This window comes from Mesoplodon densirostris, chromosome 4 (genome assembly GCF_025265405.1).
Source record: "Mesoplodon densirostris isolate mMesDen1 chromosome 4, mMesDen1 primary haplotype, whole genome shotgun sequence".
In the NCBI taxonomy this organism is placed as follows: domain Eukaryota; kingdom Metazoa; phylum Chordata; class Mammalia; order Artiodactyla; family Ziphiidae; genus Mesoplodon; species Mesoplodon densirostris.
The window spans coordinates 12947389-12964763 of NC_082664.1; the positions used below are offsets into that span (position 1 = coordinate 12947389).

The following is a 17375-nucleotide window of genomic DNA, read 5'->3' on the forward strand; positions in this document are numbered from 1 at the left end:
ATGGACTTCCTGCTACCCAAGAGCTGCCCACAGAGCGTTTTCAAAAATTTCTGGAAGTTTCTATGAGCACCACATGGTGACGAAGCTGCTGAGCTGTGGCCCATCTCAGGGGCCCTGGGCGCATCTGCTAACTGCCCCAAGGGGAGGAAGACTCACACAGAAATGATGTTCAGAGGGCATTAGAGGGACCTGGGAACATTTAAATCACAGGACTCGGAAACAATCTCCTGAAGATTTTCACCCTAACAGGCAAGTTCTTTGTTTATTCAAGCAACAAGCATTTGCTGAGAGCCTGTCACATACCTGTACAACCATCTTTTCCCGCCAGGGGAGGAACAGGGCTTAGCAGAGAAGGAAAGGGCGGCACGTGAGAGAGGCCAACCCCAGCCCTAAGGGCGCACTCAGCATCAGGGCAGACGGGAGGGCTCACAGGGCAGCCCAGCCCGAGCTGGAGGCTCTCTGCTTCTCTCCTGCCCTGCTCCAGACCTTGACCCCGCTAGCCCATTTCACACCTGGGGAAGGAGGCAAGGAAGTGACCCTCTGCCAGTCCATCTCGATTCTGTCCACACACGCCTTGAGGAGAGGGAGGGGCCCTAGGGCTCAGGGAGGGGAAATGCCCGGAGGAAAGAGACTGCCCACACCCTTCCTGGATTCCCAGCCTGTTTGTGGAGTCTGGTGTTCCCTGAGGGCTGGCCTCCTGCTGATGCTACGAGGCTTGCAAATCCTCGACCAAAGAGAAGAGGGAGCAGTTTCTTCCCTTGGGACCTAGACCCTGGGCAGCCCAGAAGGGGTCTTTGGTCAGGGTCTGCAGGGCTGCCCTAGAGTGGTGGGCACGCCCATCTGGTTTCAGCTGGCTCCCCGGGGGTTATGCCTTTTCAGCTGCTTGGGTCTGTAAAAGCAGAAGATCGACGGGGAGAAGCAAGAAACAGCCCTAATAGGCGGGCGCGAGGGGTGGGGGAGCAGGTAATGAACAGGTGAAAACTCACAAGATCAGTGCACACGGAAGACAAACACAGAGGCCAGCAGCTGTGGGTTACAGGGAGGATGCGGGTGGGATGCCCCTGACCTGCCCTTAACAGTAGTCTCTCACTGCAGCTGACCCAGAACCTTCCTCCAGGGCTGGGTTCTCAAGACACTGCACCCCCTTACCCCCTGACTATGCTTGGGCTGGCGAAGGTAAATTCCAAACCAGAAATGGACAGGAACCACCTGCTCCTGCTTTTATAGACGTTTTCTATCTGAGTGCGGTGGTTCAATTTCTGCCCCCAATTCGAAGAGCTAAGTTTACTTTTCAAATTGCCTATTTTTGTAGCAGAGTAACTTTACCTTCTGCTAACTAGCTTCGGGAATAAAATAAAGGAAGTAATCCTGTGCAGTGATGAAAGCAGTATTTTAAAATGAAGGCCTAATTAATCAAGCAATTCTTTAAACTTGAGATGGAAAAATATCTAGTTAAAAAAGAGAATTCTGCACCTACAGTGTATATATAGTTTCCTAGATACAATAAATGCATAGATCCTTTAAGGAAGTTACATTGGCACATTAAAGTCATAAGAGAATTAGCCAGGAGGACTGCTCTACATGCTAGAGACATTATTTTTTGTCTCAAACTGCAACTGCAGCATATTTATAATCTCAAATGGGTTCTGCTGAGCAAGAGGTGGGTGATTAGGATGTGTTCTCTGAAAGCTACACAAGGATTCAAAGAATTGAACAACAGCAGGGATGTCATCAGGGACCATGTGGCCTATGCCTTGTTGTGGCTAAAAATATTTTTTGGTCTTTACTGGAAAATAATAGGGACACAGGATGGAGATAAATATTAGGATGTGAGCTGGAGCACTCAGATGTCAATTAGAAACTTGATGAAGTTTTGACTCAAACAATAAGGACCAACCAACCCCAAGGACAAGGACATAGCCACACTCGCCCCACCAAGGATGGCCACACACTGGACTGGCTCAGCCGGGTGGCGATCTGGAGCTTGGTCTCTGTTCTGCTACTTACTAGCCATTGACCTAGAGTCACCTGACCTCTCCAAGACTAAATTTCCTGTTAAATGGGGACGGTAATCCCTACTTACGTCACAGGGCAGTTTTGAGACTCCAAACAGAGACAGACGCAGTTTGAAACCTGGATGAGTCTGTTAGATGGAGAAGACCAGGCTGCTATTTTATGAGGGCCCAGAGTGGTCCTGAGGGCTCTGAAACCCTCTGCATCTAGACATTTATACTGATGAACCAACGGGCTCCCTGGCCTCCCACTTAGCTAATTTCTTAGGGAAATCGCCCTTCTCCTCAACCAGAAGACCACTGAGTATCTAGGTAGAGAAACGAAAAGAGAAGTCTTAACTTCGTATAGCTACTAACACTGATGAGGACCCAGAAGAGAAGCCTGGTGATGGAGTTGTCATGTCTTAGGCCCGCGCTAAGGGAATTTTAGGGACACAAGCTTGAACACGTCCTCGTTCTGAAATTCAGGAGGCCCCAAAGAGTACAGCCACAAATTCCACTGCAGGTCACAACCTTTGTGTCTGAGGAGAGAATAAGCTGTTGGATTTACACTCATCACCCATGACCGATTACTGGTGAATCACTAAAAGCCTCTTTTCCTCACACCATCATGGGGCATTCCCATACAGTCCTCTGTGCAAAATAGCCCCATATTAAAAGTGCATCAAATCTGATAGACTTTTGCAATAGAAACATTAAAAAAATAAAAAAAGAACACCTCTATATAAAATGAATTGTGCTTCCTTTTTAGAAACCAGGAATGGTTTGTGTTCGTCAATCTTTTTTTTTTTTTTTTTTTCTTTTTGCGGTATGCGGGCCTCTCACTGTTGTGGCCTCTCCCGTTGCGGAGCACAGGCTCCGGATGCGCAGGCCCAGCGGCCATGGCTCACGGGCCCAGCCGCTCCGCGGCATGTGGGATCCTCCCAGACCGGGGCACGAACCCGTATCCCCTGCATCGGCAGGCGGACTCTTAACCACTGCGCCACCAGGGAGGCCCGTCAATCTTTTTAATATATATTTGAGAGCTATGAAGCGGGTGAAATTGTTTAATATGTTTATCTATTTTTGAATCAACCACCCATCTTTGGCCTCTCCTGTGGAGCAAACTATAAGGTTCAACAACCTTAGCTCTAAAAAATTCCAAGTTACGGTTTGCATACTCGCCTCCAGCTCAGCAGAGAGCAACTGGTGGATTTGCAGGAAATGTCTCTTCTTGTCAGTAACCATTACTTCTGGCACACGCATTCCAGTTCAGCAGGCTATGAAATGTGTTGGGCATAGAAACAATTGGGCCTTTGAACAGGGTGGTTTTGAGAGCAGACCATTAACAAAGAATGACAAACCCAAACTGACAGCGCGTCCCGTGCCACAGGAGGTCTGGAATGAATGGCTGTAAGCGACCATCTCCACCGTGTCTCTGAGTTAGCACCCGTTGAGATGTTAGTCTTCCGCTCTTTTCTATGTTCCAAATCAAACATCTTAGTGTCCGTGCAACACGATATACATAGGATTTGTTTTCCATAAGCGTTACCTTTTTGGTCCCCATCAAGGTTCTCTGTATGGAATGCTATTTTTCAAGTATGAAGATGTATAGCGAACATTTTATTTTTAACGTTTCACTGCTCATTCTCTGAATGCATCAATGAAAGTGATAAGAATATTCACTCGTTTTCTCTCTTCTGCTGTGAACAACTGTTTCCATTCTTCCAATGTTTTCAGAAAAAGGGTTGGAGCGTTTGCCGTCACAGCCCCAAACTCCCAACAAGTTGAGTCTTGCTCCCTCCAAACCGAAGGGGCCTCCAGCAGGATTCAGAGGCTCTTAGCAGCACACGCTGCCCAAGGAACCCACCCCAGAGGGGACCCTTGAGAACAACACTTCTATTCTGCATTGCCACAGGAGACCCTCTGTTCACCGCCTGACTCATTTCCAAGGCCGCAGTGCGACAGGACAACCAGCACACAGAAGTCCTTGTGATCCAAGCGTCCAAAAGAGGAGACACATGCCATGTCCCCATGGCTGGTGGCTCAGAGGGCTGCGAAGCTGCTCAAACAGCGGCCCCTGAATCTTGCCTTTTGTGGGGCAGAACTCCCAGGAGGGGGGAGGATGCCCAGCAGCCTGGCCCGCGACCATACAAAGGCCACGATGGCTCTTCCTTCCCGTGCACGAAAGAACAGACGGTGGCTGCTGATGCAGGAGAGACTCGTGGTGGGGGAGGGGAGGAGAAGGAGGACGCCAGCGCCGGAGTGTCCAGCAGAGCTCCCGGGCGGGGGCAGTGGCTCCGCTTTAATCGCCTTCTTGGCACATCGGCAAGTTGACAAAGGTAAAGACGTTAAACTCTATCATTATGGAGAAGCACAAGAAGATGGCGTAGAGAACCAGCACGTAGATCCCCAGCTTCCGGTCCAGCCTCCATTTGTTCAGATGGATGCCGAGGACCTGGAAGGAGAGAGTGTGAGTGTTGGGCTTGGGGGCAGAGAAATACTCCAAAAGGTACTTTTATTGGAAAACTACACACGAACGATGAACCCCAGAACTTTCTGCAAAAGGTGGGCAAGAGCGGAGGGGTGCTGCCGGTAGATCCTTGGTTTGATCAGAATGAGCCCTGCAGGCTTTAGGCTTGTCTAATGAAAGGGTGCAGACTCCAGGCACACACAGCAGCTGGCCTCAGGCCACCGGCTCTGCTGGGACACGTACACCACTTCCTGGGGATGCACATGCCCTCCCGGGCCTCCTGTAGTGACAACCAGGGACTTTCACTGGGTCTTCCCTTTGCTTCAGAACTTGGCATCCTCAGCCTTCTTCAGCAAAACTTCCAAGCCTCCCGCTGGCCCACATCTGGCAAACTTCTGCTTGCACCACCTCTTTCTATTTTGTGTGTGTGTGTGTGTATGTGTGTGTGTGTTTGGGAGACGAGGTTGGAGCACATCCTCTTTCCATGTTCTTGCCCACCTGTCCTTTTACAACCTTCTTTCTTATCCCTGAATTGAGGCCTCCTAAGGGTTGGATCAGAGTTACTTCATCAGAGCAATGCCATGGGTCCTTAGAGACAGACCGGTGTGGATTCAAATCCCATCTTTGTCATTTCCTAACCCTGTGACCTTGGGCAAGTTACTTAACCCCCGAGCCTTGATTACTTCTGCAAAGTAGAATATCATCAGGTGCTTGTAAGGATGGAATAAAGTAAGCAGAGGTAGAGTTAGCACAGTGTGGCGCATGTGGAGTGAGGAGACCTCAGTATCACGCTGTGCCAGCCCCGAGACCTGACCATCAGGCACCCATGTCAGCTCACATGGGCTGGGAGAGGACTTGTCTCCTACTGCACTAGTGAGAGGAGACAGACCGGGCAGCAGGAAGAGAGGAAATGTAACTCACTTCCTCTGGGGACTTCTTAGTGGCTCAGGGAAAAGCGCAGTGTTTGGTGCCAACATTCTTGGCAGAAACTGTTTCTGGGGGGTATCTGTGAATTTATATGTTTTTACTGCTTTACCCCTCACTGCCAAGGGGAAGGGGGAGGGGATTCAGAGACTGTGCACAATCAGAGGAAATGATGTATGTGTGAGGCTTCTAGTTTGGAATTGCAAAAACTCACAGTGAGAGCAACGGAGCCCAGCAGCAACACCACGGAGTAGACCAGACCCCGGCTGTTGATCTTCACCTGGAAAAACAAACACACATGCCCTGAACCTCTGGGCTGTTCAGGCCCCATCCGTTCTGGAAGCCCAGTGTGCTCGGGCTTATCCGCTCCCTTATCTGGAAGCCACAGGTGGGTGTTCACGGTGAGCACGTGGCCATGGATTCAGGTCTCTGCTCATCTGAGGAAATGAACTAGGAGGGGAGAGGCGTGCCAGTGGGCAGAGGCACGGGGCCGAAGCACCCGTGAGTGCAGGGCAAACATGGGCTGCCTCCTGCAGGCACTGCCCAGGCTGCCCGGGACGCCTTTGCACAAAGTGGCTGCCAGCGTGCCAAGGAGAAGGGGGCAGTGCATCCCCTGAAGCCCTTGGCTGGCACAGGGCCAACACCACTATCACTCCCTATAAAGCACATGTGCCTGGCGTCATCTCACTAAGGAAGCGAGACGAACTTACCGTGGATCCATAATTAATAACCATGGTCTGCAGTCCCCACGGTATGCCGAGTCCCACGAGGATGTCAAACACGTTGCTTCCTATGGTGTTAGAGACTGCCATGTCACCGAGGCCTGCAGGGGACAATCAACATGTCAGGCATCAAGAGCAGGTCGCTGGAAACCCCTGTTCCTTCCCATTTCCATCAGTGTTATTCCTTAGAAAGGAAGTCCTTCCTCATGGACCCCACATTTCTAAAACCTTTTAATGAGGACTAAGATCTACTCCCTTCATGAAGTCTTACATGTGAGGCCTGTAGTGGGTTGAATTGTGACCCCCCCAAGATTCACATGTTGGGTGGGGTACTAACCCCCAATACCTCAGAATGTGACCTTATCCGGAGACAGGGTCTTTCTGGGGTAATCAAGTTAAAATGAGGTCCTTAGGGTGGATCCTAATCCAGTATGACTGGTGTTTTCATTAAAAGGGGATGTTAGGGCACAGGCATGCACACAGGGAGCACTCCATCTGAACATGAAGACAGCCGTCTGCAAGCCAAGGAGAGAGGCCTGGAACAGACAGAAAGAATCAACTCTTCTGACACCTTGATCTCGGACTTCTAACCTCCAAGACTGGGGGACAGTCAGTTTCTGTTTTCCTGTCTCCCAGTTTGTGGTAGTTACGGCCGACCTAGGAAACTAATCCAGAGCCCTTCATTATTCCTCCTGCCAGGGATGTCAGCCGGTGTTTTGGAAGGACCCACTATGTGCTTCTTATTTGAGCCTCCCAGGTGCTCTGGGAGGGAAGGGGCCTCACCCTCAATGTATACTTGTGACCCAGGTGATGGCACCACGGCCTTGACCTGGATGACAGGGCATCAGGTTTTATGCCCAAGAGTGAACTCTTTCCCCCCAACCAGACTAGAAGCATCTTAGAGGTGAGGGACTGTGTCACCATCTTCCCTCTCCTGCCCCACTGTCCAGTCTCATGAAAGCCACACAGTCTTAGGAACTTAATAATGTGAGAGGTATCAAAAGTTAGTAAACAAACTTTTACAAATAAGACTCATGCGGGCTGAGCCTGTTTTCACCGGGCCCCTTAGCCCTAAATGGACACGACTGTCATAATCTGGCCACAAACAAACATCCGTGGAATGAACAAGCCTGAAACACACATGCCTGTGCCCATAAAACTGCCTTGGTCGCTGAGAAGCTCACAGACTCAGAAGAGCGTCTGGATGACTGCCTCACCTCCACCTGACTTCCTGCCCCCCTAGTATAGCCAGGCCACTTCCTCCTGCCTCCGCTGACCTCCAGGACATAATGCCTCCCTCAAGGGCCTCACAGCTCCCTCCCTCCCTGCCTGGGCACTGATCTGAGTGCCTTCAAAACCTCAGCAGCTGAGTCCTATTGGGGGGCGGTACCTCTGGGAAACCTGCCTTCCAGTCTCCCAGGATTTTGTGAAACAGGAACGAGCAGCAACTGTTTTGGACCAGCTAGTTGCCCCTGGTGAGGAGGCAGGCACTAGCCGGATGGGTCAGGAGGCACAAAGATGTCCAGGTTTGGGAGAAGAGAGAGGAGAGCTTCTCAGGTTTGACTGCCTGCTCTGTGCAGGCACTGCCCTCTGAGGAATCTTACGGCAGCGCTTCTCAAACTTCAAGAGCACACGACTCACTGGCGGTCTTGCTAAAAAGCAGACTCTGGGGGCTTCCCTGGCTGCACAGTGGTTAAGAATCCGCCTGCCAATGCAGGGGACACGGGTTCGAGCCCTGGTCCGGGAAGATCCCACATGCTGCAGAGCAACTAAGCCTGTGCGCCACACTTGTGCGCCACAACTACTGAGCCTGTGCTCTAGAGCCTGCGAGCCACAACTACTGAAGCCCGTGAGCCACAACTACTGAAGTCCGCGAGCCACAACTACTGAAGGCCACGCGCCTACAGCCCGTGCTCTGCAACAAGAGAAGCCATCGCAATGAAAAGCCCGTGCACCGCAACGAAGAGTAGACCCCCCTCGCCGCAACTAAAAGAAAGCCCGTTCGCAGCAACGAGGACCCAACGCAGCCAAAATTAAAATAAATTTAAAAAAATAATAAAGTTATAAAAATTATTTAAAAAAAAAGCAGACTCTGATTCAGTGGGGCTGGGACGGGGCCTGAGAGTCTGCATGTCTCTCAAGCCAATGCTGCCAGCCTGGACCATGCTCTGGGCTGTGAGCCTTCAGGGAGCCCAGGATGCAGAGCCTCTGTGTTGGAGCTCACCGCACGGCTCCTGCCTTCTGTGATGGACTCCGAACAGAGGTTTCTGTATCCTCCATCATAAAGAATCTGTCCAGGCTTTAACCTGGTCTGCTGGACACTCTGCCAATCACGTCAGCATCACCCTCATGACAACCATACACTCCCGCCCCCGCCTCACCCCTCCTGTTTTTGTGTTCTACATCTCACAGGAGCCACTCTGAGATGATGTCCCCACCTGTCCTTGTTCCTACAGAGCCCCTCTGACCTCATTGGGACCCTCCCCTCCAAGCCCTGAATCTTCTAGAATCATGACCCCCACCTCCAACCCACTAGCTTGGACTCCAAGGCCAGCTGTTTAAATGGCACATTCTTTTGCCTCCTTGACCTTCCATTGTGTCCACCCAGCCAACCCCAGCTCTGGATGAACTTGTGATCTCTCATCTGTGCTGCTGGAGCTGGTGTGACTTCAAATTCATGTCGGAATCCCACCCAAATTCATGCCAGCGAACATCGGACAGGCCCTAGGCGCTCATTGGCTTTCCTTTTACTCATTGTACTGGGTTGAAGAGTGCCCCACCCTCATGTCCACCTGAAACCTGTGAATGTGACCTTATTTGCAAATAAAGTCTTTGTAGATGTGATCCAGTTAAAATGAGGTCATAGGGCTTCCCTGGTGGTGCAGTGGTTGAGAGTCTGCCTGCCAGTGCAGGGGACACGGGTTCGTGCCCCGGTCCGGGAAGTTCCCACATGCCACGGAGTGGCTGGGCCCGTGAGCCATGGCCACTGAGCCTGTGCATCCGGAGCCTGTGCTCCGCAACGGGAGAGGCCACAACAGTGAGAGGCCCGTGTACCGCTAGCTAGCTAAACAAACAAACAAACAAACAAATAAATAAAATGAGGTCATAATGAATTAGGGTAGGACCTAATCCAATGACTGGTGTCCTTATAAGGAGGAAGTTTGGACAAACACACACAGAGGGAATTATACCACATGAAGACACAAGCAGAGACTGGACAGATGCAGCCACAAGCCAAGGATTCCTGGCAACCACTGGAAGCTGGGAGAGAACAAGGAAGGATCCTCCCTAGAACCTTCAGAGAGAGTACGGTCCTGCCAACATCTTGATTTTGGACTTCTAGCCTCCAGATCTGTGAGAGAATCCATTTCTGTTGTTTTAAGCCACCCAGTTGGGGTACTTTTGTTATGACAGCCCTGGGAAATGAAGACACTCACCTCAAAGGTCACTCAATTCAATTCCAAACCCTTCAGCTGCTGTTCCCAACTGTCCCCATTCTCCACAAGGCTCCAGCCTACTGCCAAACATACCCCCACCCTTCCCTTCCCCTCAATTCGTGCTTTCTCAGGACTGACTGACCAACTAATCAACCCTTTCTTTTATCTTGAAGAAATAAAACTTCTTCCTTCTTTCCAAACCAAGTTTCTCTCTGGACACTGCTCTCCTCTCCTGTCTCCTCTGAGATTCCACTCCATTATTCGCCCATCCTGCCCCCCATACTTTCCAATTTCCATCTACAGAGGAAGATCTGTAGAGTCCGGGCTTGGATGCTATCTCATGGGTAGAAAGGGAGCGGTAAAGGAAGGCTGGCTCTTTACAGCTCTTTTGTTCTGCCATCAAAGAGCATACTGGTGGGGCTTCCCTGGTGGCGCAGTGGTTGAGAGTCCGCCTGCTGATGCAGGGGACACGGGTTCGTGCCCTGGTCCGGGAAGATCCCACATGCCGCGGAGCGGCTGGGCCCGTGAGCCATGGCCGCTGAGCCTGCGCGTCCGGAGCCTGGGCTCTGCAATGGGAGAGGCCAGGGCGGTGAGGGGTCCACGTACCGCAAAAAGAAAAAAAAAAAAAAAAAAAGAGCATACTGGTGGTATTCCTCACCTTGCTTACCCCATGGCACTTAGCTCCAAAGAAAAATCGCCAAGCAAACCATAACATTACATAAGGTCTAGAATTTTGAAGGAGAATTGGAAAATGGTTGGAGATACAGGATGTCCCCACTTGACTTTCCCGGGATCAGAACATTTCTCATTACTATTGCATTTGCTATAAAAAGTCTGGGCTCCAGCTCCGCTCAATCTCACATTGGTGATGCCGGAACAAGTTCATCCTTTTTTTTTTATTCTTTGGCCACGCGGCGCAGCTTGTGGGATCTCAGTTCCAGCATTGAAAGCCTGGAACCCTAACCACTAGGCCACCAGGGAACTCCCAGAACAAGTCCATTTTTATACAACTCCACACAAATGCTTCTAGAGGTCTGGAGGAGTTGATCTTGGTAGTATTCTCTCCATGGATGGAATCTAATACATGATGCTTTCCAGTTGTCACCATTTCCTTCATAGCAGGATGTAAGGATTGCCAGTCATGACAGCCACGAACTGCAACTCGGGCTGGCGGTAGGGGCCCGCAAGGTGATGCTGACTGCTGTCAGGGCTGAGGCGTGATCCATACCTTGTCTCGTCACAATTAAGCTGGCCATGCAGTCTGGAACGCTTGTGCCTGCTGCAAGGAAAGTAATGCCCATGATGACATCAGGGATTCCAAGGGTGTATCCAATAATAGTCACCTGCAGAAGAGGGGGGGGAAATATCAACTCACAGAGGAGCACCCCTGGAAAGTGTGCTTACATCTGAGTGTTTTTAACTTATACACAGTACTGCTATATCCAACAGAAAAATCTGGAATACGGTTTTATTTTAAAACCATCTTTTGCGTGTTCTTTTTTCCAGATTATGTAATACGTGTTTACTGTTTTTAAAAGTTTAGAAAATAAAGTAAAATGAAAGTAAAAATCACCTACCATTTCTCAAGACCCTCAGACAACCACTATTAACACTTTGCATCAGCCATGATTCTCAAATTTGAACATGTAGGAAATTCTCTGGTGAGCTGGTTAAAATAAGATTTCCAGGTCTCACCCCCAGAGTTTCTGATTCAGGAGGTCTGGGGTGAAGCCCAGGAATCTGCATTCCTAACTAGTTCCCAGGTGGTTGGGACCCTGAGGCTGCTGGTCTGGGAATCACATTTGAAAACCCCTGCTTTAGAATATACCTTGACCTTCTTTTTGGTGTGTGTACTAGACAAAAAATAAAATCAGATTATAGCACCAACCTATATTTTGCAGCTATTTATTACATGTAATAATACATCGTGAATATCTTTCCAACTCAAATACTCATCTATAACATTATTTTAAACTGATGCATGGATTCCATTGCATGGCTTTAAAGTTTTCACCAACCCGTCACTGGTGAATATGGAAGGGGTTTCTGTTTTTACTCTTACAATGTCACTGTATGGTAACAAGTAACATTTAATGAGCACCTACTGTGTACCAGGTCCTCTCCAGGTATTTTACTTTCACAATCTCAGGTGCTCTTTATTATTCACCACCCACTGGTGAGAGAGGCACTGTTATTATGCCCAGGGAAATGAGGATCAGAGAAGTTAAGTTACAATGCTGGTGGGCATGAAGCTGGGGAGCAGTAAAGCAGGGATCCCAGGCCAAGTCTTTCCAACTCTGAAGCCTGTGCTCCAACCTCGCCGTCATGCTGTCTTGTGTGAACTTCTCTGGGATCTCATCTTACTATATCCTTAGGATAAGTTCCAAGAAATAGAACTGTTGGATCAAAGGATTCGCAGGCTTTTAAGGATGTTGAGGCATGGTCACACAGTCCTCTAATAAATGCCTGACACTTGGGAGGTGGTTGGGCCCTGAGCAGCAGCCAGATGGAAAGCCCTAGAAAGTACCTGGACAACCCCATTCAAAACGCCCATTAGTCCTGGCTCACCTCCCCATCTAGAAAACGGGAACAGTGGCATCTCTTAGGGTTGTTCGCATCTTGGCTGATGGCTCCAATCCCAGCAAATGGTTGGGTGACTTAGGATAAGCTGGTTTGCTTCTCTGAGCCTCAGCTCCCTCATCTGTAAAATGGACTTTTAAATGAGGATTAAGTGAGAAAATATGAGGTGACAGTGCCTGGTCTGTGCAAGACGTTCATAGATGTATGTTTCCTTTCTCTTTCTATCACTCGTCTTGCATTCTATGGGGGCAGAGAAAATGAGGGTGATCAGACCCAGATGAAGTGTGCTTTCTAAGGGCAAAGCTCAGCCCTGGAATGTAGTCAGAGCTCATTGACTAAAATGATGCCCCTCCTAGGACAAAGCTTTGCAGATGGGTTTGAAGATGCTCTACCCTCAAAACAGTGCTCAGCTCAGCATCACCAGGTGCGGAGCAGAGAACACACTGGCCTGCCCTGGGCTGTGAAAGAAGAGTGTCACTGAGGACACCAAAACCACACAGCTGATCGATCCATCAATGCTTAACCCATGCTGGCCGTGAAGGAGGTCTCCACAAGACTGGCCGGGCTGTGGTTGACATGTTTTTTAATGGGTGATGCCAGATGTCATAAGTATAGGAGATTGGGTTATCTGGCAATACTGGGGATGCTTCCTTTTTTGTTTTTTCTTAAATTACTGAACTACATGGCTAAGAAGCCGGAGGCTGGAAGGACAGAAGGAAGGTTTTGTGTGTGTGCACACACACTCTCCAAGTGTTCAGGACCAGAGATGCTACGTGAGTGTGGCTTTGCCTTGGACTCCAGCCCTGGGCTCTCTGAGCCCTCCTGATGCTTGGGCTTCAGAAAGGGAAGCAGAGGCGAGTCCAGAGCTGGGCTGACCATCTGCCGGACCTTGTGGAAGTCACGCCTCCTCTTTGGTTTTCACCTCCCCAGTTGGGCAAAGGTGCTGGACAGGATGACCCATTTTGGAGGTCTCCCCCTTTTGACACTGACACTCAAGAATGGTTTTCCGCAAAGTGTTGGGGGTGAGAGATGTGAAGGGTGGCTGGGGAAGGGTGTGGGCGGGTGAGACGTCACTGCTCCCTGGCGCCCCCATCAGGACATGAGGAAAGTAAGAGCATGGCCCCCAGGCAGGCACATCTTTCTTCAGTAGAAATCAGGCTAGTGTGGTACTGTTGTCTTTACCATTTTCTACTGTGGAGGCCATTCAATCACCTCAAACTGAGGCTAGCTGAAGTTCAAAACCGCAGGTAAGAGTGCCCCAGCAAGGTGGTTCCTGTACGTCCCACCAAGCCACTGCCAAGAGTCTGCTTTAAGAAGTGAGAGTGGGGTTTGTAAGTCCAGGTTGGGGGGATGGGAGTGTTATTAAATGTCCCACCTCACTGCTAATGAGTGGAACTGATTTCCTAAGACTGTTGTTTTCATTAATTAGAGAAGAAACAGATTTCAAACATTCATTAATTTGATCTTCCCTAATTCTCACACCCACTCAAATGTCATGAAATACTTTTTTCACTAGCAATGTCGTTTGGGGAATGCACTTTAGTAAGAGAAATCGCTGGACCCTTTTATCAAATGTAAAGAGGGGCTGACCTTTAACCCTATTCAGAAAAATTTAAGTTTGCAAATTCAGTTCATTTTGAGGCCAGTTTTCATTATGTCTGATTGCCATCCTTTTCTGGGGGGTTTGGATAGTAGCTATTTCCAACTCTTCTTCCTAAACACACACACACGCACGAGCACATGCACGCACACACACACGTGCACACACGTGCACACATACACACATGCGCACGCACGCCAGCATCTAAGGGGATTTAAACCTCTATCTGAACAAGCGTGGAAGCAGTGTTGGCTGCATCTCATGGTGAATATGGCTGATATTTACAGTTACGATCAATTTGCTGTGCTGCAAGATCAGACCTGATGCCTGAACAGAGACCTTTCATTCTCCCAATACCAGTCCATTTCGTAGAGGGGGCGACCATGGCTCATGGAAGCTGAGTCACCTACCCAGGTTTCACGGCTCACAGGGGGAGAACCAGGATTCACATCCATTACCATGTGACCCCACGGCTCTTCTTTCCCCACCAAACTGCTTCCCTGGGGTTAAGGGCAAGGGGGCCCCTGTGTCTCTGAAAGCAAGACAACCTTGCCCTGTGTGCTAGGTGTGAGGGGACATCAGGTGTTAGAAGGAGAGTGAAGTGGCTACATGCATATACCACTGAGGCATGAGTGGCTGACAGGTGCGCTTCCCAATAGAAAGGCAGAGGTCCTGTACCTATTTCTCTCCTTGTTCCTGGGCTCCCCTGGTGAGGGGAGGGGAAGAGGAGGGACCCCACAGGGTGATGCAGAGCGAGGCGGAAGGGGTTCCTGCTTGGCCCTGCCCAGCCAGCGAAAGGTTTTTACAGGGAGCGGTCACGTGTGGCCAGACCAGCTACGCCAAAGCCTCTCTCCCTGAAAATCTTTAGTCCAAATGGCACCTGAAGATTCCAGTAACAAACTGAGAGGCCGTTCAGGAGAGTGGTTGAGATCCTGGACTCCGGAGACCAATATCTGGGTTCTAACCCCAACTCTAGAACTTACTAGCTATGTGACTCATTGTGCAATAGTTGCTAATTGTGTAACTAATTGGGCAAATGACTGAGTCTCTAGGCCTGAGTTTGCTCATCTGTAAAACTGGCATAATAAAACGGCTTGCCCCATCGGGTTGCTATAAGGACTAGAAGAGTCTACGTAAAGTTTGTATCTGTGCCTGGAGAGAGAAAGGGGAGAGGAGCATCCCTTGGCAGGGGGCATGGAAAGGGCTGCCTTGTGTTTGTCTCCCATTGACTCCAGTCTCCATCACATTCCCCTTTGGATACTGAAAAGGAAGGGAGCCTAGTGATTAGCCCTCCAGAACTTCTTACAGAGACTCCCCACCACCCCCATATTCCTCTTCCATCACACCAGGGCGGCGTGCCCCAGGCTGTTCGTGTGAAGGTTCGTCTGCCTCCTATGGCCACCACGGACCATGCTGTGTCCATCTGGGTATCTCTGATGCACAGCACAGCACCACGCACTTCTGCTGAAACCCCTTCCTACTGAGAAATAAGCCAAGGTCTGTTAAGGTGGGCGACTTGCCGAAGGTGGCACAGTGGCGTCTGAGCGTGCTCTTGACACCAGCTCTCCCACCGCCGGCAGGTGCCAGGCAGGAGCTGTCCGTACGGTCCACCCCCACTTCTGCCACTCACCAGCCACACCATCAAGTAGGAGAAGACAGCGATCCACAGCGTGGCAAGGATGAAGGTGAGCATGAAGAACTTCTCCCAGCGGGGCTTGCTGCAGTTGGGGATGGTGACGCACAGGAGGAAGATGAGTGGCCAGGTCAACACCCACTTGGCTTTGTCCCCTCTTGCCTCTGCAGAGGGTTGGGGCGGAGCCAGAAGGGAGGAGGAGAGAAACACACACTGGGTTACACACCCGCCAGTCTACCCGTCGGTTTATTTTTTTAAGCCAAACAAGAGAATGCTACGAATGTGACTCCTAGCAACGGGCTTCACAGAACCACACACCTTCATACTGTCAACCTGGAAGCGATCTTAGCAAGACAGTTAAGTGTTTGTTGATAGAATAACCTCTGTCAGTCCAAATCCTTTATTTGACAAGATGAGGAAAGTGAGACCCAGAGCTGAAACAGATTTGCACAGGCCAGCTGGAATGGGGATGCGGAATACACGGCTAGGCTTCGGAGTCAGACCTGGGCTGGAATTCAAATGACCTTGAGCAATCCTCTCAACTCCACTTCCTCCTCTGACAATAACAGCTGTAAGTAACAACAGCACAATAGTTGATGCAGGGAATAGTTGCTTTGTGTTGCAGGCATAGTGCTAAGCATTTTGCATCTTAGTAGTTTCTTCACCTGTTAAATGGGAACATTATCTCTTTCTTGGTTCTTGCAAAAATGACATGATACAATGCACATAAAACAGCCAGCGCAAAGAGCCTGGCACAGCAGGTGCTCTGGAACTCTCAGCTCCTTTGCTCCAAGGTCACATAGCCAGTGGCAGAGGCAAGACTAAAATGTGGTGTCCTGCTGGCAGGCATGACCCTGCTGGCCCCTACCAAGGGAATCCACAAACAATTCAACAGAGGAGAAGTGGCCTCAAAAGCCACTGAGTGCAAGCATAGTGTCCTTAATAAGCCACTGGGTATTTTGAGCACATGCAAGCTCAAAATAGGCTGTGGGTGATGCCAATGAAATGGTGGAGGAAGGACCTCTGAAAATTCTCTCCTCCATAAAAGCAATGAGAACACTAGCAAAAATGGTCAGTCAACTTGCTTTATTTATTTATTTTAAAATTTATTTATTTTATTTATTCTTGGCTGCATTGGGTCTTTGTTGCTGCGCATGGGCTTTCTCTATTTGCAGTGAGCGGGGGCTACTCTTCATTGTGGTGCACGGGCTTCTCATTGCAGTGGCTTCTCTTGTTGCAGAGCATGGGCTCTAGGTGCGTGGGCTTCAGTAGGTGTGGCACGTGGGCTCAGTAGTTGTGGCTCGTGGGCTCTAGAGCGCAAGCTCAGTAGTTGTGGCGCATGGGCTTCAGTAGTTGTGGCATGCGGGCTTCAGGAGTTGTGGCTCACGGGCTCTAGAGCGCAGGCTCAGTAGTTGCGGCACACGGGCTTAGTTGCTCCGCAGCAAGTGGGGTCTTCCTGGACCAGGGCTCGAACCCGTGTCCCCTGCATTGGCAGGCGGATTCTTAACCACTGAGCCACCAGGAAAGTCCCTCAACTTGTTTTAGGACTCTGGAAATTAACCAAAGCCTTGTGGCAATCCAGGGAGTATTTATTTAAGAAAATTGGCTGGGTATTAGTAAGAACAGTGAACTTTATATAGAATTTTAACTTACCCTGTTTTCATTCCCTTTCATCAGCTTTGGAGTAGCTTTGAAAAACCAGTAGCCTGGCATCCACCAGAAAGGGTAGGACAGGATTAGAGCTCCTTCCAAGTCCATTCTCAGAGGACTGGCATTATCTGACCTGTCTGCTGGTTTCCTGGAAGACCCCACTTTCAAGGCTGTCTTTATTTTACCTGAATCAGAGCTCACCCAGTATGAAGAGCCTTTTCCTTGAGGGCATTTGTTGAAAACAGTCAGGGGCACTTGTGGAAAACTGTGCAGCCTGAGGTGGTGGACAACAGATGGACAAACAATAGGTTAATGAAAAAGCTTAAAAGGAAAAGCTGGTAATGAGATATCCATAGAGGGCCTGG

General features: G+C 49.8%; 1 protein-coding gene across 2 annotated transcripts in view; it reads right to left on the reverse strand.

Annotated features, from left to right (window-relative positions):
- Window positions 1-4296: 4296 nt before the first annotated feature.
- Window positions 4297-17375, reverse strand: part of SLC24A4 (solute carrier family 24 member 4) — a 178418-nt gene continuing 165339 nt past the window's right edge. For both annotated transcript variants that reach the window (XM_060097934.1, XM_060097933.1), the window contains exons 13-17: window positions 15358-15524; window positions 10776-10890; window positions 6099-6211; window positions 5603-5668; window positions 4297-4449 (exon numbers count right to left, since the gene is read on the reverse strand). In XM_060097934.1, coding sequence (XP_059953917.1) covers window positions 4297-4449; window positions 5603-5668; window positions 6099-6211; window positions 10776-10890; window positions 15358-15524 — 614 coding nt within the window. The remainder of the gene's footprint in view (window positions 4450-5602; window positions 5669-6098; window positions 6212-10775; window positions 10891-15357; window positions 15525-17375) is intronic.